General features: G+C 41.2%; 1 protein-coding gene across 1 annotated transcript in view; it reads right to left on the minus strand.

Annotated features, from left to right (window-relative positions):
• pkp4 (plakophilin 4) overlaps positions 1-23,884 on the minus strand; it is a 71,404-nt gene that overhangs the window by 36,676 nt on the left and 10,844 nt on the right. The window contains 3 exon segments of the mRNA XM_084544052.1: positions 54-88; positions 5,644-5,756; positions 22,498-22,631. Of these exon segments, the coding sequence (XP_084400178.1) occupies positions 54-88; positions 5,644-5,756; positions 22,498-22,626 (277 nt within the window). The 5' untranslated portion in view covers positions 22,627-22,631.

The following is a 23,884-nucleotide window of genomic DNA, read 5'->3' on the forward strand; positions in this document are numbered from 1 at the left end:
AAAACAGGAGCTTTAGGTATGAAGGCAATAGAAATACAATCATTCTTACATACCTGCAGTTCTCCAAGGCAGGGACTTCTCAGATGAGCTGTGTGGAGGAAACAATGGAAAAGTGATTATGTGCTTTCCAAATTATAGACAGAGACATCAGTGAAATCATCAGGAAGAGATACACCTTTTCCTTGGGCCTTTCCCAACATGATCAGATGCTAATTACTGTGTTTGAGATAAAACAGCAAGAAGTTCGGGTTATATCGCATAAGCAGAGATTTAATGTTCATAACTCAGATGTCCACTCTTGTCATCATAGTTTATGAAGACCCAAAGGTGTCAGCTTGAGTTTTGTTTTAGCAATGGCCAAAACATTTATACTGTAAATGTGGGACTGGAAGCTGTTATTCACATTCAAACACACTAAGCCAGTGTCAAGGGATGGAATGCAGCCTGACAGGAGCTGAAACTAAGCAGACACGTGAGGGTGTCTCTCAGAATAAATCAAAAGCGACTGTACTGTATATTCACACACTCGGTACTCAAGCTCAGTGTCCTGACATCCTGACACAATCCTGACATGCATGTATGACAAGCCAGTATTTATTCAAGTGGGGCGAGAATCTCACCAGAGGTCTCTCCAGAGAATAATGACAGAGAATAATGGTGCAGCCAGAGAATGATCACAGTTTGTGTCTATTATTCAGGGATAAAACACAACACCAAGAAACACAAACGGAAAGAATGCAGTGTGACTAGTGAATAATGATGAATGATCCTAGACCAGTGGATCGTGCTGTACTTTGTGAGCTCTGAACAGAAAAACACCAAGCACCCAAAACACACCTTAAAATCAGGAAAATCAGCATATTGTCATTAGCCTTTAATTGCCCTACTGCGCTCTGAGTTTTCTTTGGAAAATGTCTGAAACCTCACAATGGATGAATAAAATATGCTGTCTGCCACCATTTAGCTGCAGTGCACTGTACACCAACTAATGATAGATGATTTATATGTTTGAGGTATTTCCTTAATTTATACGAATACATAAATTAATGTGGAATTGAAAATGAAGTAATTTTTCTGAAAAATATTTAGACTAGCCTGGAAGCCAGCCCAAAGGTTCCCCGCCCGCAAAATTTTAGTGGGGAAATTCTGCTCTGGAGTCCCTCTGTCCAGACTGAATTCATCATTCATGACCGGTGAAGATCTTCCAGGTCGATCAAATTGTTTAGATGGGCTGTCACTGGAGAAGCGAGATGTTTAGAATCCGCTATCTTATCTGTTGTAAAAGATATTTACAGCAATAACTTTCAAAGTCCAACAGTTTACAGCGATCAAGGCATTTGCCGACAAGCACATGCCTCATAATTTGTTGCTCTGATCAGCTGTAGGACTATTGAACTTCATGCAAAGATACTTTTTCTCCGTATCGATTGAAACACGCACCATAATGAAATCCAAATGCAGTGTCACGAGACTAAAATTCGCAAGAGTTGAGGGTAGCTATGCCAGTAAATTATAGTAATCCTGCATTAAATGCAATGTACTCAAATGATTACACTTAAGAGCTCAGCAGAAAGAAGAGTGCACAGCAAGCATCATATATAGACATCTTAGCATCCACCTAATAATTTCAAGTACCTATGAAAATACTTTCTGACCAAATGGAAAGCAGCTGATGCAGTTTTCAGTGCCATTTTTCCAAGGCTTGTTATTATAGCCGACAGAGGCCAAGTAGGAGACCTCAGAGCAGCGTTACCACCCTTTTCTGTCTAATATCTTGTATTTGCTGGTCATTACTATCAAGCACTCACTGTTGCTACTGCTGCTACTTTTTCCATCTAAGGTGACACTAAATGAGCTTTAAGAAGCACAACTCTTAGAATTTTAATGAGAGTGCAGGCAATTAAAAAGGGGAAGTTGGGCAAGTTGTGCTCTACTGAACCATAGCTGATAACGTGGAGGAATGACTACCGTAATGACGATGCGCCATGCATGCTGTGTGTGGACCAGAAGGCTGGGTGAAGGCACTGTAAAGTGATTGTAAAACCGTCAATGCTGATAAACAACAAGCCTAACCCTGGCAGGACACCATTATTTCTCACCAATGCCTTTGGCTACTAAAAGACCGTCTGGGTGGGAGGTCGCATCTTTTTGCCAGAGGTCACGTTTGATGAGCACCCCCTGTATGCATGCTTGTAGAAATTAAGAGGGTGGCCAGCTCTAGAGGTGCCATGAAATGTAATGATTCTTAAGTGTGCCGTCACCACTGCTGTTGCCATGCTGTGCCGTTGAGCTGATCAGTGGGACCTCAATGTTTAAAGGTAATCTCCATTCACACACAAATGACCAGTGACAGGCATTTCATTTGTCCTTCTCTAGCTTTAAAAAAAGGTGTGAAAATGCTGTTACATGTTTTCTTTAAGAGGCCCTAGGGGGTGGTTCCAGTCCCCCAGTGGGAAGTGTCAGCATTAACATGTACTTGACAGTGAAATGTCTGTTGTAGTAGCCTAAACTAAAACATTAGATACTAAAGCATATGCGCTGCATGCACTTTATCATGAAAAAAACGGGATAACAATGGCTTTCTGTATTAATGGTAGTTCCCCTTATTATACACCCATTATTTCACTACTCTTAGATAGGTTTTTGGCGAGGATGAAGTGTAACTAATTCACATTTTACTGACGATGGATTAAAAAAGGAACAGGAAACTATAGTCGGAAAAAGATCTGCAAACTGTCCTGATATCCACCAGCAAATTTAATTTAGTGTAGCAACATTTTTTGATCTAATGGAAATCCTCATCAGACATTGCCAAATAGACCCCTAAAAGCTGAACCAACACATTCATCACTGGGGTAATGTGATCTGCACGATTGAGAGTCAGACTACATCTACATTAAGGCGAGTGCATTTTAAAACTGTGCTATCCATGCAAAAAGGAGATGTACCAACGGCTGGTATTTTAGCATGTTTCTGTTAAATACAACGGTCACTGAAACGACAAAATAGGAAAACTGGACATGTGCGGAGGTCACGCGCCTGGATGTTTCATAACAGTCTAACTGTGCAAATGTCACTTATTGGATTTAACCAGTGACAGTGGCCTACTTGATTAAATAGTCTGAGGAGGTAAACCTGGGGCTGGTGTCCATGTTGTACATTCTTAGTGCTTGGTAGACCAAGCTAGGTCTTTTCCATCTGAAGAGCCATGAAAATCAGACTAATAACTCTGACACTCCAACAAAAACCTTGATATTAGTTACTGTTGCATAAACAATGCATCAGATTAACATAAGTAATGTCTGGACACATCACTCAGCCCTCATACAAAATGTTGAAAATTAATATAAGTATTATAAAGGAATGATTATACAATTAGCTTACTGCAAATATTTTGGCAGACAATTGCCTGTTTACTTCAGGCAACATTTATTATCACTTTGCCAGTGATCTTCCAACTACTCTGAACGCACTCTTTAAATTGGCAAGCTAAATATCATTGATGTGGATTGGTGAATGAAGACAGATTTGAGTGCAGATTTTCTTTGTGACTAGCACACAATTTCACATTTCACAGAATAATTGGCTTGAGTAAAAGAAGGCTGCTCGGTCCCCTAGCTTCCTTTCTAAATTAATCTCGATGAGTCACTGTTTTTCTAAATGTCTGTCACGACTGAGTGAATAAATGAAAGACAGTCAGTCACAAAAAAAAAAAAAAGTTTATCGCTTTTATCTCCAAATATGATTGCTGGTGAGGATGGATGCATTAAATCTGAGGTCTAAAAGCAGTACTTGTTAAAGAGGAAATGAAAGTAAACGGCGTGGCTGTGTATATTTTCAGAGAGCTGTTGTCCACACGTTTTTGGCAGCACTTAAAGCTGCTGTATACTGGCAAGCTTCTAAAACGGGAAAAGGGGGAGCTGGACGCTTGAGTAGTGCAAGCTGTTGGTATTAGGTTGATTTTTTTTGCCAGTATGTAGGATGAATTGTAAAAATGCACCGTCTAGGGGAATATAGCCTATTATAATAAATCCAGAAAAGATCATAGAAAAAGATTACAGCCTCTGTACAAACAAAGTATCCAGATATAGCCCTATTATATTATGGCCTATTTGAAAGTGAATGCATCTCAAATCTGCCATCCGATTGCATATCAGTTGACCATTTGTGAATAATATGCAAATAACACTGCCACTTATTTAAAGCCTGTGCTGTTGAAAATTCAGTATGCGTGGGCATATGTGAGGGACTTCAGGTATTATAGACAGGAGTGAGGTGGAACTATGAAGCTGAGTTTCTTTTAATCTTACACTCTAAACACAAGCTGTCGTGTGAGCAGCAGCACGTTAGCAGAAACAGAGGCTCTGGTGCTTCATCTATATCTACACATTTTTTATGACAATGGAAATGTATGAAACAGCCAGACTGAGTTAGCAGAAAAGGTGTGTCCAAAAGGCCCTTACTGTGATTTTGGAACTCCTCAAGCTTCAAGTATGTCACCAGAGTAGTCAACACAACACAAGCATATCTTTCTATCAGCAGCCTTATTTAATCACATACTTTCCAATGAGACAAAACACATAATGACTAAAACTAAAACAGCAAAAAGCCTGGTTACTAATCAGTATAACAACCTCAGAGTATCGCACAGCACTGTGCCATTGAAACAACTGGCCTTAATCAAAGCAAAAAATGCAAAAGCAATACAAAAAGACTTGCACTTAAAATGCCTGTTGTGTCCAAATCTTAAGCAATCTCTTAAATGTCACGATCTTCAATTGCAATTTCTCTTGCCAGTTTAAGGTAGGGGACTTTTTGACCTGACCTTAAAAGTACTCCATGTAATGCCAGTTTAATAAATACAACTACAATGCAGCATGTTTTAGTTTAGTATGTGAAAAATCTTTCTTTTCATTCTGGCTATTTTTGTAGAAATATAGAATCAAGAGTTTCTCCATCTCTATCTATTGTCTCTGTTTCTCATCTTTTTGTCCAGTATTGATTTTTACAGCAGTTGGTAGTCACTGCTTATATCATGCCTGTGCATGGCTGCATCTCTGCACAGTTTGTCATTGACAAATGACACTGTGGCAAACCATGAAACAATTTTACAGAAAACAGGACTCCCGCTTCACAGATATTGGAGTATGCGATACTGAGCTTAACAAATGAACCTGACATGTGTGAGCGACAGCAGACAAGACAGAATGTGTGGTCACTGAGGTGTGATGATCAGGCGGACTTGTGTCTTAGCTGATGAAGAGGGAACAAGTTCTCAAAATCTCAGAAGCTCTTCCACACCGACAGCAGTGCTTCACTGAGCAAATAACACATCCCTATCATACACCTTCTCAAGTTTGGCCCAAATAAATTTAAATGAAACAAGGAGAGAGATTTTGATTCACAGTCTGATCATATCTGAGCACACGGTTGTTGCATCACAATGCGATGATGCCATAAGGTTACACTATGGAATATGGCCACTGCTGTGAAGGATGGAAAAGCCATGTGTTGGATTGTGGCTTTGTGTGTGTGTGTGTGTGTGTGTGTGTGTGTGTGTGTGTGTGTGTGTGTGTGTGTGTGTGTGTGTGTGTGTGTGTGTGTGTGTGTGTGTGTGTGTATGTTTGTGCTCATCCTCATTACCTGCTGCTACCAGCGCCTGGTGACTCGGCCCCGAGTCTGCATCTTTCCAGCTGATTGGCCACAATCTGCCTCTCTACTTCCAGCTCCCTGGTTAGCCGCTCAAACTGAAGCTCCTGCACGTAAAAACACACAAAAAAAGACATGAGGCTGCAGGTCAGAAATACATTCTCCTCATAGTGATGTATGTACTTCTACTAACAAAGACGACCAATGTAATGAAGGCAGGTTGACAGTTGACAGCTTGCCCCAACAACAATTCTCTTCATCATGGTCTGTAGGTTAATGATGGCACAATATAAGCGCTGAAGTCACTGCAAGCAAGCTACATCCAAACAGAAATGTTTCCTAACAAGTAAAAATAGACTATGTATAGCATCACACACAAATCTGGGTTCATACACATAGAAACACACACAGCCTATATGACATTGCCATTTTTCCAGCCCACACAGAGAGATAAGCACCACTTCACTGGGTGATTTTTAGCCTTGGTGGCACTGTTCCTATGGGAGTGGAGTAGAAATCAGCATTTGACTAATTATCTAGCTTGAACAAGGCCATTACTTGCACAGCTCTCTAGCTCCAAGCACTGCATCATGACACTCATAAGACACACACAGGGTCTTTTGTACACAGAAAAATGACGGCACACATACACACAGCTATTTGCCTACCTCAGAAATACCTTTTTACTCAACCTCACCACTACCACGGCTGGTATAAAGAGTATCTGCACTCTCTTTTTCTGGCAAAAAGACCTCACTCACCATAGCACAAAGCACAGATGGAAGGATTCTTCCCTTGCTATCCTTAGCTGTCCCATGTAATGTCCATTACCATGGTCAATTACATCCACAGTCAGCTGCATACATGCACAGAGACGCACACACACATAGCCCGGCTATCGGCTTCTTTTGTGAACTGTCTAAGGAAATTAAGTCACTCTACAGCACCAAGACCAGCCTACTTTTCACACCTACTCTCCTGTGTTCCCTAGGGGAGAACTGAAATTTCCCACCACAATGTAGACTCGGCTCACCCCTCCCCCTAACTACTGCTTTATATCCTCCACTGCTTACCTCTTTTATACCTCAGTTGAAGATACGCAAAGCTTGACTGCAGTGAGAAGGAGCATGCAGGAGGAGGGAAAGCTGCCACATTCTGTTTCCTTAAGGGTTAGGCTTTTTTTTTTTTTTTTTTAAAGTGGATGTGTTACCTGTGCAGTGAGAAAATCTTTTCAAATAGCACTTTACGCACAGCGCCGATGAACCAAAGTGCCCACAGAGTAAAGGAAAAAGAAAGAAGACAAAACAGAGGAGAAAATAAGGCAGAAAACAGAGTAAAGATAACTAAACACAATTAACAACAGTAACAAAGGCACGTGGGCATACAGGTCACTGACTTACAAAGACTTTAGCTGTAAAAGCAGAGTGAGTGAAGTTATACATAGTTAAAGGCTAATGAGCAAACGGCATGTTTAAAGTTGTCTTGCCTTTCACTTTGCAAATGAAAGCGGCCATATTCCATAAATTTAAAATATCCGCACAACTATTAAACACTGTTAAATTCCACTTAATGTTTAGGATTCTTGACTTTATTTGACTGGCTTTTGGAAATGTCAGCTGCTAACACTCAAGAAAGCAGATTATATATTGTCTAATCATTTTATTGCCCAGCACAATCCAGCACAAATAGATGGTATGTCAAAGATGGATATAGCCACTGCAGGTCTCAAAAGTGGAGACAATGTGGCTTTTGAGTGAAAACCCATTGATGGTTGCTATGTGCTGGCTTCAAAATCTCTCTTCCTCGAATAAAGCCCCTTTCAAATATTATTCACTATTCAGTAATTTTCTTACGAGGAAGCCATTACCTAAATTCACTTCTGACTGGTGTGATTTGGAAATTATGAGAATCTGGTCTCAAAGGGCATCATTTTGTTTGGGAGTTCTCGCAGCTTGTTCATGACACATCAGTCGGTCAGAACTTTTTGGTGTGGTGTCCTGTTGCTATTCTGTGATTGGTCAGAAGTTGAAGTGGGTGTGGTGTGGAAAAGCGGGAATCCTAGCGGCCACTCGCTGTGAGCTCCCAGATGCCAACATAATATAATATCCGTTAATTTAATATTTATACACAGATATTCAGTATGTACACCATAGCACAGCACGGGGTGGGTTTGGTATCTCCAGGCAATTAAGAGAAACAACGCTGCTAAGAAAGGTACCGCACCTTTTTATAAATTGCTCATCTAAAGGCAAGGCCACTGAATTATAGTGACAAGATGGCAGGCCACACATCTGTCTGTGTGCAGAGAAAGAAAGGGTTGAAGTGATTCAAACACAGACTCACAGCTTTTTGATACAAATCAGGAATTACAAGTGTGAGAGTCTGCTAGCAATGTAAAGGAGAGAGAACATAAAACAACGAGATGAGCATAGAGGGGGATTATCCATATGGGCACATATATGAAAGAGAGAAGAGAGAGGAAATGCAAACGTTAACACAATTCTTTCCCATGTATTCTGTGGTGTATAATATGAAGCCTGGGAGAACGAGGCCGTGGTCTGATTCATATACTGTAGACGAGTGTAAACACGCATGCATACAAGGAATTTGATTCCACCCAAATGCAAACATTTGCATACGGCTAAAAGACAAATCATACCACATTTGTTAAGATGCCACAATTATGCATGTCTCATGTATTAATGTGCAACAGATACACATAAACATAGGGTGTGATACACACCAAACTGTTTTGTTCACTCCCTGAGTGAAGACAGAGATTTCGTGATCTGCAAATGTCACTATTCTTGGCCCAACACTTCTTTGCCTTCTTTCTTCTAAGCTCATAATCCAATTGTATTGTTTGGCTTACTTACTGCCTTCTTGAGTCCAGCGACTTTGGTACATGTACATGCTCCACAGTTCATATAATTCAGTTTCACATGTAACCCAAAATAGAAACAAACAGTTAATCCTTTCGTAATACTTCACAGCAAGTGGCTCCCACGCAACCCCACTGATGAGATGGTCTATGATCTTGACCAAGCACAGCAGAGGGAGACATCTGCTGCAGCCATAAGGCTGTCACTACTGATATGCAGAGCTTCTCCTAGCCTATAGCAGGTGGGCATCTTGCCTGCATGCTTGCCCCAGCCCTGCTGTTTACTCACAATAGTGAAGTATGGAGAAAGTCCAAAGTTTCCCTCATGGAGCTCTGTCATCCAAGATTTTTTTTCTTAATTGACAAATTGGCTACTGTCCTGTTCTCAGTTGTAGAATTAACTAAGTTACACAGGTTTTGTGCATGTACTGTATTTATATGTAAGATCTGTATGTAGTAGGATTGTATAGTATGGGAATGCAGTACGATCCAAGGTTCAGGTGGCCTACTCTGTTCGATCCCATTGCCAGGCATTAAACAATACAGCGCTTCCGCCATAATGAGTTTAGTGGCCGCTCAGGTGGCATCACAGATTACTGCCATGCCTCTTTACTATCACTTCCTCAGGCTCTCCTTTGCGACCAAGGGGTTTAAAGCTTTCTCTCACATTTCAACAGATTTTCTTAATTCTCCATGAATCATTAACACCATTATGAATATGGTTCCAATATATCCATAATTACCTTGTGATAACATGGGGCTTTGAGCCAAAATGGGGCTCTGGGTCTGATGAAACATGGGAAAGGATCATACTCAGAAGTGGGGCTCGTATTAGCAATGGAGAGAGAGTACTCACTGCTCTGTGTAATTCATGCATTTCGTGTGCTTGGCCACGACACAGAATGAGAGACATCTATTCAGCATAACCGTCCACCAAGTCTGGCCAAGCACAGCAATACTGACCATTAAAAAGGGCTTATGTTTTTTTAATGGGTGTGGGCCTGGCCTTGGTTGGCACCAAGCACAGTGTGGAAGGAGAGGACAGAGACAATAGGCGACTGGATTCCCCATACCAACAAGGCCTCCAATGCCTTTATTTGCAATTACAATGAGCCTGCTGGGTATGATCTGCCTGTGGTCCAAGAGCTGAATCAGATCCTGTCCCCTTGTGTCCTCAGACAGGCCCTAAAGAAACAGATGACATACGGCAGCAGACTACGCTACCAACGTACATACTTATACGTCATCTCTACACAAGACCCATCTGAAATGCCTGAAGTGGCCTCTGCCCACTGCTGTTTCAGCATATACACTGCAGCTCAGCATAGATAACAGAGACTTATGCGCACATAAACTCCAAATGTCATACAACTATATTAACTTAGATGGGCTTACACAGGCCTCTAAACACGGCGAGTTCCTAATATACAATAGTCTTTAATTTAGAAAACAAACAGTATTTTGGCCTCATCTAGAAAAGAAGGAAAAACAACCATTAAGTTAACCTCCAGTTCACAGAGTTTACATATAGTTTGATAGAAAAGAGAAAAGAGCTTGGGTCATATGTGGCTCATGGGCACGCTAAATAAACAGAGACAGACAGACGCATACAGACACTGATGCACACACATAGGCGACAGCAGACCTAACTGCCAATCTGCACAGGATCATCCATTTTGTATAAACAGTGCAGATGGCTTTTCCACTTAACCAGAGAATCTACCGAAAATATGTTTGTTCATTAAGTGGCAATGAGGCCTGACAGCGCTGCACCCTCACTGCAGCGTTGCAGACGAATTCCAACGACAGACCAACACTGCTGCGCAGTGGGAGAATGACAGCAGAGGTTAAAGGATTTCTGCAGCAGCAGGGACAGAAAAGCAGGCCTGAGGTGTGAGCGAACAGAACAAGCCTCAGAGCAGGCTCTGTGAACAGACACAGAGGAACCATGCAGTGCAATTACTTACAAAAACTGCCACAAAGTCACCTTGTAAAAATACAAAGGTTTTTAAGAAATTAGCTGCAACGGCATGCCACCATTGCAGATTTATAATAACTACAGTGCAGAAAAAGACTTTTGAAACACTGTAAGGTGGCCTGCTGAGGTAAGAGAGTGTTCGCCTAAAGGCAATCTATAGGTGAACCCGAAGGTGAAAAATGCTTCAGCTCTCACAGCAGCTGCACCAAAGCTTTTATATTGTATAAGCTGATAATGTGACAGATTCTAAAAACACTAATGTGAAACATCATTCACTCTAGGATTTCTAATGCAACACTGGAAGTAATTATTAAAGGAAACCTGCAGGTCTCCTGAAATAATGTTTTAAATCCATCTGTTGGAAGTACATTGACATTGTGCGGTCCTATACATGATATGGAATTTAAGGTCATAGCTGGATAATCTTGTTTGGTTCCTAGAAGATTTGGCCTCCCCGTACTGATTTGAGTCATGGTTGGCTCCCCGTGTCCAATCAATTTTACCTCCATTGTGGCCTCTGTGTTGTACCAGTACATGTTTGCACTTTGTGATTCTGTGAAAATAATCAATTGTGTAAATATGTCACTCTGTCTGGAATATGTTGCACTTGGAAATGTTGACGTTCATCCCAAATCATGCCGGCTTCCACTAACAGGCAGGCAGAAAATGAGACGTTATTGAAGAAGCTCAAACTGGACTGTCAAACAGCAGCACAACCGCTATGCACAAGCATCTCAACAGAGAACATCCAGGTAGCAGAAAGCAGCATCAGTATTTAGACTATTTAGTGTTTAGAGTTTAACTGTGCAGGATGTATGAAGAAGGTGATCATGTAATGTGTCTCTATGAGCTCACCTGAGAAGTTCAGGATGTGTACATGCAAGCTAGATTTGCTACATCACGAATGTGTAAGCCAAAGACTGTGCTGGCAAAGACTGAACCCTAACCCTAACCCAGTCTTTCAGGAATGTAGAAGACATAATGTATCCAGCATATTTACTTTTGGACAATATTCAGACTCTGAACTTTGAAGGGGCATTGACAACATGTCTATCATCTTACCTGGTTAGAAGAACTTTTAATCTTCTAATAAAACCAAGACATACCATTTATAACACACTTACCTCATAAATCATGAGGTAAATTATTTTGCTCCCTTTCTTTAGAATAGCTGCTTTTCAGCAATAAAAAGCATCAGTACCAGTCCTGGTTTGTGATCCTTGCTCAGGAAGTACTTGATACTGAAACCAAAATTTTATGACATCACCCATCCCTAACGCTCTACGTTACTTATAAAGGGATCTAAACCAACCCCTGAGAACATAAAAGCTGAATATGTAAGGGAAAACTGGCTTGATAATTAAAATGTCATTTAAGGCTGTCACATATGCAGTGAATGCTATTATAAGAGCTGTCAATCGTACTGGCAAGTGCAGCAGCCAGTATTTGCCACACAAGAGAATGACAACAGAAGAAAGACTGTCAACAACAGAGACAAAAGAGAAAGAGGATTGTGTCAGTGTTCACGAACACATTTAACAATAAGTTTAAAACTCCCTTCCAGCATGTTTTTAGATGGGGATTTTTCTCTTTGCTCATCAAGTTTGACAGTCATGGCTCATTTAGAAGTACTATGGCATCTAAAATTTTGGCTTTTTAAGCCATTGTTGATGTAGTGTGATTGGCACAGGTGGTTTGGGTGAACAGAAGGAATATATTGTGGGTAGTGGGTGTAATTTCTCCCCATCATATAATTCCTTTGCATTTCTGCCTTACTAGCATTCACAGCATGACACAGACGAACATAATTTGTCCTTGTTAAAAAACTTAATTTCTAGTATATTAAATCCGTCCATATCTGCCAGTGCACAATTTCTAAAAACTCTTTCTTAAAAATCGGAAAGCATCATCCTATTGATGGTGATTTTAGCTTAAATAATGGTTCCAAAAATATGATTCACAGCTGTATACAGAAGTATTTTCCTACATTTTTAATGTTCAGTATTGTTTTTCTTCATGCATCAGGTCTTTTGATCCATTTTTTTGATCACTACAGCTGCTTATGTTTTGGGCATCTGCAAGCTGTTGAACCTCAACGAAAGCTATTACGTGATGCTGCTGATAATAATGCCAAGGCCAATGCCATGTAGTGCCAGTAAATGAGAGTAACTCACAAAGGCAATCTGTATCTCCTCGATTGGAACGAAAAAAAAAGGTAAAATGCTGCAGTGGTGCAATCACACAGCCAGTGCCTATTCGTGTAGACCTGTGAACATACAATTCCTCTGAGAGATCAATAGTGTTGTGTCAGACAAAAAGAACATTGCTCTGAGCCATAATAAGGAGACTGAGCAATCTAGGGACTGTCAATCTAGGGGTTGCTGTAGTGAACAAAGACTCCAGTGACATGTGTGATTACCTCAGGATCAGTCATTTAGAGGAACTCATCTGAGAGACATTTGGGCAAAGGATGGTGCAGAGACATAAATCTCATTGGTGAGTCAACCGGTCAACTTGCTGAACTTCCTCTTTGGATGGATCCTATTCCAAGGACACCCAGCACTATTTACGTACTGTACACCTACCTTCCGGTATGAGGAGCACTACACCTGCTCCCCAACGACCAGGTCTTCACTGTGGGCTCTTGAGGATGCTAATGATTTGGGCGATAATGATGAGAATGACAGTGATGTTAATGAGTATTAGCAGGCTAGTTGGGGGGAGATCTCCTTTGGCTGGGTTCAAAACGACAGTGCTGTTGAACGCTGGACAGCCCACTTCTCTGACATCATGTCACACTGGGAGCAGATTATCTCCTCTTCCTCTTTGCCTTCTTTTCCGTTTTCCTCTACGTTGACAGCTTCCTGTCACAGCGCTTTAGAGAACCGTTCACAGGTGACAGCCACTCTGACTCTGCCCCCCCCAATCATGTGCACACTCTCACTTTTGTCCTTTTCCCTTCACTCTTTCCCTCCTCTGTATCTGAGCACTTTGTCTTTCCTCTATATATCTGAGCACTCTCCTTCACCTGCATCCCTCCCCTCTGAATCTGTCTCACTCCTCCCCTCTTATACTTGTTCTGCTCCCCCATGGGGTAATTGCTCGAAGCCAGGCTTCAATTTTATGACTATAATCGAGGCCAGAATGCTTATGCCACTAGATTTCTCCTTGCCTGTGTCACAGAGGCAGCACTAGGCAGAGAAAGGGAGATAAGACCCCGAGGAGTGGAGAAAATCACTGGTCAATTGTAATTAGAGTCCTTATTTCGCCTATGGAAGTGGAACAGGCACTATCGCCTACAGAGAGAAGTCACCCTTTCTGCAGCACGTATGGCATGAAAACTCATAACAGCACAAATACTGCTTTGAAGAGTTGCCCCGACCCTAACTATTACTCTTTAGACTGGGTCACTTAGACAAAAATGACTTTGTTTTAATTAAAACAAGATAGAGGCTTGCATGGGTATCTTAAGTGGGTAATATTCCAGCGCATCCATCATGCCTTTAAGGGGGGTACTGGAATTGTAGCACTCAAAGCAAGGTCACTTCTTGAGCTTCGCAGAGAACATCAGAGTCTGTATGTGTGTCTGCCTGATTCGGATGAAAACAGGGTCACAGAGAGTAATTCAGGTCTGTCAGAGGGAAGCAGGGGGCAGACAGATTTTTCATGTGTAATGGACTCTGACGAAGTGGGAAATTTCCACTGTTGTGTTTTGTAGGTGAGGTGGTGTGTTGAAACACCACAGTGTGGCGTGCCTAACGGGCCCTTTCTGCCAGCAGTGCGGTACATATAGGCATGTCCAGGCACAGCTAATAACAGCATTACTTTGAGGGCAAAGCCTCACAATGGAGGAGGAACAGGAGCGCACCAAAACATTGCATTTTCAAGGTCAAGAAACTACAGTCTTGACACTAGAAATGGTTGGTGTTCAACAGTGACTGGCAAGAACTAATCTGACCACAGAATTGCATATTATGTTTAAGAGTAGAGCCTATGCACAACACAGAAAGAATAAAAATCTAAATGAACTACCTTCCCTGCTCTGCCCCTATATATGAAGCTCTAACTGTGTGTCAATCAAGAGCCACCAAATTTGAACTAGCCTTCTGAATATAAAACCTTATAATCGAGACATATTGTAAATACCGAAGTACAAACACTCACAAAATGTATGCGACCAATAAGATGCTGACAACTTTGAATGACACATGAAAAGTTGCCGATAGACATTAGCCAGCTTTTTACCAAGTAAAGACTGTTCCTCCCTTTTCAGATTCAGATTCACATTCAGAAAAAAATTATTTATCCCCAGGGGGCAAATAAGGGCACACAGAGACATAAGACAGAGTGGAAAAGCCTGCTCACCAAAACTACTTTGCCTTTTATAGCTACAAATCTCAGTGTTCCTGTAATACATGCTGACTTTTTAAAGTATAAATTAATGATATGCCCAACATTACATTAAGAGTTTACTGTCCATTAGTGTGTGAGCTGCAAGCCTCTCTTTCATCCTAGTGATGCTTTAATACAAACATTGCTAAAAATAGGCATACCAAGGGACTACTGAAGATGTGTTTGTGTACATTAAAAAGTGCTTGGTGCAACTAAATGGCTCTCCATTCCTGCAGCTATTTTTCTCCAGGGAGATGCAGTTGAAAGCAAAGAGGAGGTCAGAGTCATCAATGAAGGTCTTTAAAGACCCAAGCTCTCAATCATTGATGTCTGCACAGTGGATGCCATGGGGGTCCCTCACCAGACAACTAAAGGTCTCCTGTATACTTGTTCCAAAATTGAATTTGGCTTGTTCACAAGGGACAGTGGTATATTGAGCTTGGTGCAGCTGCCAAGGTTGCTATAAGCAAGGTTTTATTCACAACAGTACAGACAATTTTAAGTTACAGTAGTCTAACTACACTAACTGTTGATAGGTTGGTTTTTTTACGAAAATATATCAAGTGCAACTCTAACCAATCACTGCGTCACTGTTTGAGTCTATAACCTACAAAAGAACCCAACAGTTTCAAGGCTACATTATGAATCTGCCACACAAGAGAATGAATCTCCCCTAGCATCATAACGTGACGCATATCGGGACTTTTTGTTATACAATCCTGAGGCACTCTCTCCCCAATATTATAATTAACAGTATCCGTTAGAGACACTTATGGATTTGCATTTTGTTTGACCAACATAACAGAAGCTCACTTGAAATTTGCACGACATTTGGGTAGAAAATCCCCTCATCACTGCCACATTATCTCACTGCTTAGCAAGCCATGAAGTAAGGTTTTCAAACCAGTTAACCTGCAGGTGTGTTTCTGACTCACTTCTGACTGAAACAACAAATTATACTCTGTTGTTTCAAAGCATTACAACCAGACAGAAAAAGTATGTCAAAAGTCAAATATTGGTTCTTCACACATATATTAGAGCAGTCTACAGAAATATTCAAAACCAAACAGCTCATCATCGTGTAACCAGCTTGACGTACCTGGGCAACCACATCTCTGAGGACTTATCATGGTCTTCCAACACATCCAGCTTAGTGAAGAAGGCAAGAGGAAAAAACACCTCTTCAGCCATCTTGGTGAACTTCTACCGCTGCTCTATTGAGAGCATCTAACCAGCTTTATCACAGTCTGATATGGAAACTGCTCAGCCTCGGACCGTAAAGCGCTGCAGTGGGTGGTGAAATCTGCCCAACACGTAATCAGGTCTCCACTCCCTGCCATCAAAGACATCCACAGCAAAAGCTGTCTGTGAAGAGCATGCGGCATTGTCAAGGATGCTTCCAACCCAGCACGTAAACAGTTTGCCCTCCTACCCTCAGGTAGGTGCAACAGGTGCCTGCAGTTCAAAACCAGCAGGCACCGCAACAGCTTTATGCTTTTCCCCCACAGCTGTCTCATTACTGAACTTCACCCCGCACTAACCCCCACTACGTTGCTGAATCCCTCCATCTTCCTACTACCCTTGCAATACTGCCACTTAACTGCCACTCATATAGTTATTAACCATAGTTCGGATATATCCTGCTGTAACATAGTTTCGTTTAATGATTGTTTGTACATATCCTGCTGTAATTGCCAAAGTTTCAATTAACCACAGTTTTATACTGTAAATAACCTGCTGCAATATCTGTACATATTGCAAAGTCAATAGTCATTGTGTACACTTGAACACTGTTTTAAAGTAATTTAAAACTATATGTATATTTGTACATCTGCACTTACTGCTTCTGCACTTTAGCTGCAAACTTAATTTCGCTGCCTTGTAATCAAACAAGTGTAATGACAATAAAATTTAATCTAATCTTATCTAATCAGGCAATGATCCGGGATTTTTATATGATTTACAAAATACATTTACATGTTAGACTACTGTAAACTGTTGATCCCCAGATGGTTAAAGACTACTTGACTGAATGCAGCCATAAATACAATACACTTCAATATCACTAAATGTTACACTGAACTTGCAACTGTACTCCTTTCAGGAGACATTGGACAGAGACACGACCTAAAGGGTTACTACACTTCGATACAAAATCACAAGTAAGCAACCTGTCTCCGACACTTACCAACAAGTTATGACTAAACGTCAAATAAAAGGTTTATTTTAGTCAATGCACATATTGATACCTATGTGGATTCTTATATGCATCGATTCATTTTAATGTAGTATTGATATTGTGTTATTGATTTTAGTTGATCTCAGCCAGTGATAAATTAAGCAGTTTACCTCGGTAACAAGTAATCCCACTGTTGTTTTTCTAATACACTTGTGTACAAAATGTATCTGTTATCTGTCAGCTGTTTGCATTGTGCGCAAGGCATCTTGCAACATTTCTTTAAAACTGAACAGCTTTGTTCTCAGCAAAGGATTGTTTCACTGTTTGGGTTGCTTCAGGAAATTCAAAATGAAATACGTCAAACACTGCAGGCGTTTACATTTTCAAAAAGTCGTGCTTGCAAAGGAATACAGGTTTAGCGTATGAAGTAGCATAAGCAAATACTAACGTAGTAGACTGCTGTGTCAAAAGGTTAACAATTTTACAGTTATAGACATAGATCCTTCAGTGTGCTTTCACTGAAGAATGAACTACATTGAGATCTGAAGTGAAATCTTTGGACTTGCAGTGTTAGTTCTAGGTACATCTCCCTTTCATAGTGTGATTGTGGTTTGATATGAGGCATTATATTCTAATTGAAGACCATTACCTGGCTACATCCCGTCCATCAGCTTACTACACTTCATAACTTGTATCATTCTTGCTCACTCAACTTGTAATTTGTATATTTCTGGCAACATTTTATCAAAACATCAAACTATTTAGACATCTGCAGACTAGTGACATACAGTGTTGTCTTTGTAAGGCGCTGCACCACCAAGAGCCTAAAGGAAGAGCATCTATATTGTTATGCTCCTACATCTTTAGGACATCTTCCAAATGATATTTCCTTTCCCACTGCTCCAATAGCCAGTGTGTTCAGTGGATTCAATCAAGATCTGGTGGCAGTAAAGGCCATAGCATGGGACACATATCATTGTTATAAACATAGAACCATTCAACAGACATTATTCACAGACGACATTTTGACTTTGAACAGTTCCAGTAAGCAATGACAGGGAACCAGCATGAACAAACATTCTTTATCCGGAATGCAGCCAACATTAGTGCATCTGTGGTTTTCCTACTGTGACAGGTCAAGATGTTATTGGCGGTGCTGTCATCCCAAAACTGGCATTATTTCTTATTTAGCTATACTTAACATTCCTTTTCTGACACAATTACAAGTCAACACAAACAAAGAGTGGTGTTATTGTAACACAGCTCCATTGGGACTGAGTGAGTAAAGTTGGATTATGACCCAACCCTATCCCCATGCGCCCTTTTTTGAGTTGAAGAGCAGAAGTGTGCAAGGCTTTGCTGCACAGATGATACATTTGCTATTAATGATGCGGTAAAAAAGAAAAAAGGAGGCTTGCTGTCACGTTTAGTGTTGTAACATACCGTTGTTGTGTCTCTGTGATAAGGCAGCATCTGACACCCATGTCAGATTACATTAAATCAATTACACACTCGAGGAAGAATCACCCCATAAAAGGGTAAGGCTTTTTGTTTTTCCCCTTTCATAGAGCCAAAGAAAACATAATCTCAGTAATAAAGCAAGGAATCTCTGCATGTGTGTGCGCCCACATTGTTTTTGTTCTTTGTTTTCTGTTGTTTTCTCTTCGACGACCACTGTTGTGATTAACCGCAAACTTGGCGGTTGTACTGCCTGGGACCAAGGTACAGATATATGGCTTATATCTGTATTATGGATTATGGATCATGTTTTGTATAAAAGTTGTTTTCTGTTACGCTTCCACAACCGTAAATGCATGGGGTCCCCTTGTTGTTAGCGTCCCACAGAGGACTCACAAACTTTACTTTAAACTAACAAAGGACGATTTGCAAGCTCAGAAAAACTCCCCAAAGGGACCCACATCTAGCTATCTGGCGAGTGTATTGCAACCATGTGTATGAGTGTGTGTTCAGTAGCTCATTCACTGACTACAGCATGCTCTCATGCTTTAACTGTAGACCATCTTTTTTCTGCCCACTATGAAGTACTAACTATCCCAGTATTTATTTTATCGTGGCGGTGGTTATGACAGAGTCGACAACAAAGAGTCCTCCTCAGGCTACTGTGACATCATAAGCCACCAAATGTGGCAGTGCCACCATGTCTATGTTTACACTGACACTATTTTCTCCACTGGATTGAAATCAATCTAACCAGAGATTCAAACCTAACTGTTTACAAAGACGCTCAATGAAATTATCCAATAACATATGCACTTTCATGGCCCAAAACATCAGTCGGAATACAACTTTTTCTGACATGAACAAAGTAGTTCTGCCCACTGTGGTGAAGAAGTTTTTTTCCCCAACTTTATGGACTGAATTATTCAAAAGACAAACATAACAAGGGTGCGGCCCACATTGGTTCTACCTTCATTCGTCCGCTTAAACCTTGTTTTCTTGCCACCGCCGTGCCCCTCTCAGACACTCATCAATTCATCCGATCATGTGCAGAAAGAATGTACTACAATCCAACCTCTTTGGATAAACTTTACACCACCACTCCCTTTCCAACTGAAAATTCCTTCTGTTCGGGCAGGATGTGGCCAGTCAAATTAATGGGGTTAAATTAGGCATTTTTATTATGATTGGCATGTTATCCAGATTAGGGCAGTGATAAAAGTTGTCTGGGTGATTGGCTCTCAAGAGACCTGCAAGCTAAGATTAAAAATGATTTTTACATAATTTTACACAATTGTAAGTTAAACAATGCCTACTCTATTGTTAGAATATAAGAAACTGATCATTATCCAGATTATTTATATTTTACCCAGTTATTTTAAGTTCTCTCAAAAATATCAAATAATAACTTCATAAAACACATAAGAGTGTTACGACTGCCGAATCCACACCAAAGATAATCTGTCTGGATGAGCGGCACAGCCTCCCACTGCTTTAATTATACTTAAGATGAAACAGATAAAAAAACTAGGTCTTTGATTATGCACAAAACCCCCCTTTGGTTAAATTAAAAATTAATGAGATAATAAATACTGAAGAAGGAGAATTTGTAAAGTTAATTCTGAAGTACTATACAGTTTATTTAAAACGGTTGACTCGGGCATGAAAGACGGCCTGGGTTTCTCAGCAGCAAAAAATATTGTGTTACAAAAAAATACAACGACATCTAGTGATTTAAATTGGGTCTGTGATAAACCATTATGGAAGTTTCAGTCACAGATGGCGGATGCTTTAAAAGAAACAAAACAGAAACAGAACTGTAATGACCAGGAACTGCAGAGCAACATAATTAAATCCTAAGACTGAAGGCACAAAAAGAAGGGAGGAGAAAGAGGGGACATGCCCAAGCACATGAACACACAGGGAGAATGAAATCATAATATGTTGGTGAATCTTTCCTTGTTTGGGCATCTGGGCCAACCACATGCAGCTTTTACTACAGCAGTGACAGAAACAGACGTTTGGAAAGAGAGAAAGAAAAAAGGAGGAAGACAAGGAGAGCAGAAGACAACAGAAGGGAGACAAATCTACTGACAACAAGCAGAAAAGAGGACAAAAAAAAAAAAGATAATAAAGCCACAGAATAAACACTTATCAAGCAACCAGTCATCCTAAACCCCAGCCCGAACCATCACTGTGGCTACAGCACAGCAGACTTGCATAATTACATCGACAACGCGATCCCTGGAAGGTCTGGCTCTCAACAATCACAGGAAAACCTCAAGCAAAAGCAGAGGGAAAAACACTCTCACACTAGCTCAGTCTCTGACCTCCTACATATCTTTCTTCTCACTCACCCTTTTTATTTGCCTCTCCAACTTTGCACTGTGCAAACACTGAGAAGAACGATCATTTTACAGCGTCGACTCCTCGGCAGGAATCCCCTCTGAGGCATGGCTCCAGCAAGTCATTCTAAAAGCAACAGCTCAGGCGGACTACTCGCTCTTCCTGCTTAGGTGCATGGATATCTGCTCTAACCGGACGAGCCACTGAGGAATACTCTAGGGAAGGAAGTGACATCGTCAGGTGCTACCTCCTTCCTTCTTTCCTTCCTCATGTAAACAATACCCACTTTCCTGCAGTCAATCTAAGTGAGGCTTGTGCAAGCCACTTGATAACAGAACGAGTTTAGCTCACCTAACGTGACCTATGTCTTGAAGGAAATGTATGCAAAATTTTCACATAAGGGAATTTCAATCCTTAATAGACACAATCTCTAAAACTCTGAATTCCCAGGAATATGCAAGACTGGAGAGACGCCAAAGAGAAAATGGGAAAACGTGCAGGGACCAATTTTGTCATGGAATACTAATGTTGTGAGGACTTTTTGTCGTTGTGGGGCCTGTGGCTAGGCTGCACTTAGTTATGGTTAGGGTAAGGGGGTAGGGAATGCATTTGTCAAAGGAAGTTCCCACAAAGATACAAACATGAGTTTGAGTGTGTGTGCGTGTAACCAAAGGGGGTGTGGATGAATCACAGAGAGACAGGCTGAGAGGGAGTGAGTCAGAGGGCACGTCCCTCCACTAACTCTCAAACCCTGCTCAAGATGATCTTCCTGGTTGTCCACTGATGCAAGCCAGGCCATGACTGTAGGCGACGAACAACCAACAGCTCCTAGTCAAGCTTACTACACTTCAAATTTTCCACAAGACAATAAAGTAAACAAAGTCCTCCCTGATGACTATTCTACCATATATAGAAATTCATTCATCATCTGCCACACAAAGAACTGACAACTTTCAACTCTGTGCCACAGATGTACACTCACCTGCCAGCTCATTAGGTACACTAGTGACAACGAATGCATACAAACAAAACGGTCCTGCACTAAATCTTAGCTTCGTGAAGGTTATAGAGTTCAGCATGTATTTAAAATAACCGAGAGAGCTGTTGATTCAACTGTGTTTTCATTTTGGAGGATGTGGTTGGTAGTACTGTTGAACTGTTCTGCTATTTTGACCTCCCCATTTTAGCGAGCGGGGTCAGCTGAACAACAGGAACACTTTTTGTGTTCATCTCAATACAGTTTAACAACACTAAAAAGTACATCTTGATCATACGGCTCAATTGCCACCTTTCTTGCTCTGTTTCAACACAGGGGATATGGTGCAGGACTGTTAAATTAGAATGCATTTTCACTAGTGTTTCTAACGAAGAGGCAAGCAAGTGTATGCGGATATGCGGATACAGTGTAAAGAGAGTGTGCGACACAAATAAGTAATCTTAAATACTCCCCGTATATTTCTTCTTTGTGTAATACACAATGTTTGTCATCAGACAATTTAGCATTGTCTACATGTCACTCTCCATAGGTTCATACAAGATTCATAAAAGCTGTAACTGTGCCACAATATTAAAAGATACATCATGAATCAAAGGGGCTCGGAAGAAAGACTCTACCTGTTCTTTGACGGAGGCCAGGATGTTGTTGGCGGTGCTGTCAGCCTCCATGTTGCGGCCAGTTGAGCTGTCGCGGATGGTCAGCAGAAGCCCCTCCTCCGTCACTGGGCTCTGCTCAGGAGCTGGCATTCCTCCTGTGTGGACACACACACATGCACACACACCCACACACACACACACACACACAATGATCTGGTCACCACAGGCACTCAGCTGAAACTCTTGTACACACATACCAGACTGTGTTCATGCATTTGAAAACGCTCGTCCCTCATAAATACACACTTGATTCAACCCCTCCTCGATGCGCACAGGCGAGTGATGCTGAGAAGTGACTATCAGTGGTCACACACCACACCAGCAACACACAAACATACACCCACACATGCCATATGGCCTGAAGAGAAAAGGACTGTCAGTGTTTTACGTCTGTGACAGTGCAAATGAACGCCATATGGCCATGAGACAACACACAACTTAAATAACGATTTGTGTACGAAATATAGTCGGATAAAAAATACTACACAAACAGAACGACAGCCAGTGATTCTAGAAAATCCACAACATGGGAATGGAAATTTCAATCCTGGCAATACAGCAGTATTACCAGAATGCATGTGCACAGGTGAATACTGTACTATATTTGTGTATAAGACACAGGGAAGAGGATGCAGGAGATGAGCGGGAGCAGGACTTTGAAAACAGAAAACAGAAAACAAAAAAAGTCAGCAGTCTGAGGGAGGTGATAAGGTGTTCCTGTCTTTGCTTTCTGGCTTTTTATCCAGGGCTGAAATGAGAAAGTAGAACTTATAGTTATGGTCTCATTACATCTGTTGACAGAGACAGTGTCAAGGGAAGCCTGCTCAAGGTGGATTCATATTTACTAGACAGAGCTTGCAGAGCCAGACAGAACAGCTAACGGCTACGTTGCTGCATCACAACTCAGGGCTGCAGAAGCAGACAAAAGCAAGGTATCTAATAACACAGAAGCTATGTGACTTACAGATCTACTGCTGCTGTCATGTACAAGATACTAATGTACATGTAAGTAGGAGGTGTCCACACTCTTGGACGAAATGTGACCCCGAGGTATTCTGGGAGCCTGTCACCAAGGCAGTGTGAGCTGTCAAGAGTCATGCGCCAGCTCTGAGATAACAGACAATGTTTTACTACTCCCAAGTATGTTAATCCACACAGGATATCACACATATCCCCCCGTCAGTCTCCCAGACTTCTTTCTTGTTCATTCACAATTTTGCAACATACTGCCCACATTCCCTCCCACCTATGCTGCAGGCTTCAGATCAAGGACATGGCGCTTTATTCCCAGAAAACCCTGCAATGGGAAACGGGAAACACTGTTTGAATTTGACATAGCTCCTCCTCC

This window comes from Chelon labrosus (assembly GCF_963514085.1).
Source record: "Chelon labrosus genome assembly, chromosome: 5".
Taxonomy (NCBI): domain Eukaryota; kingdom Metazoa; phylum Chordata; class Actinopteri; order Mugiliformes; family Mugilidae; genus Chelon; species Chelon labrosus.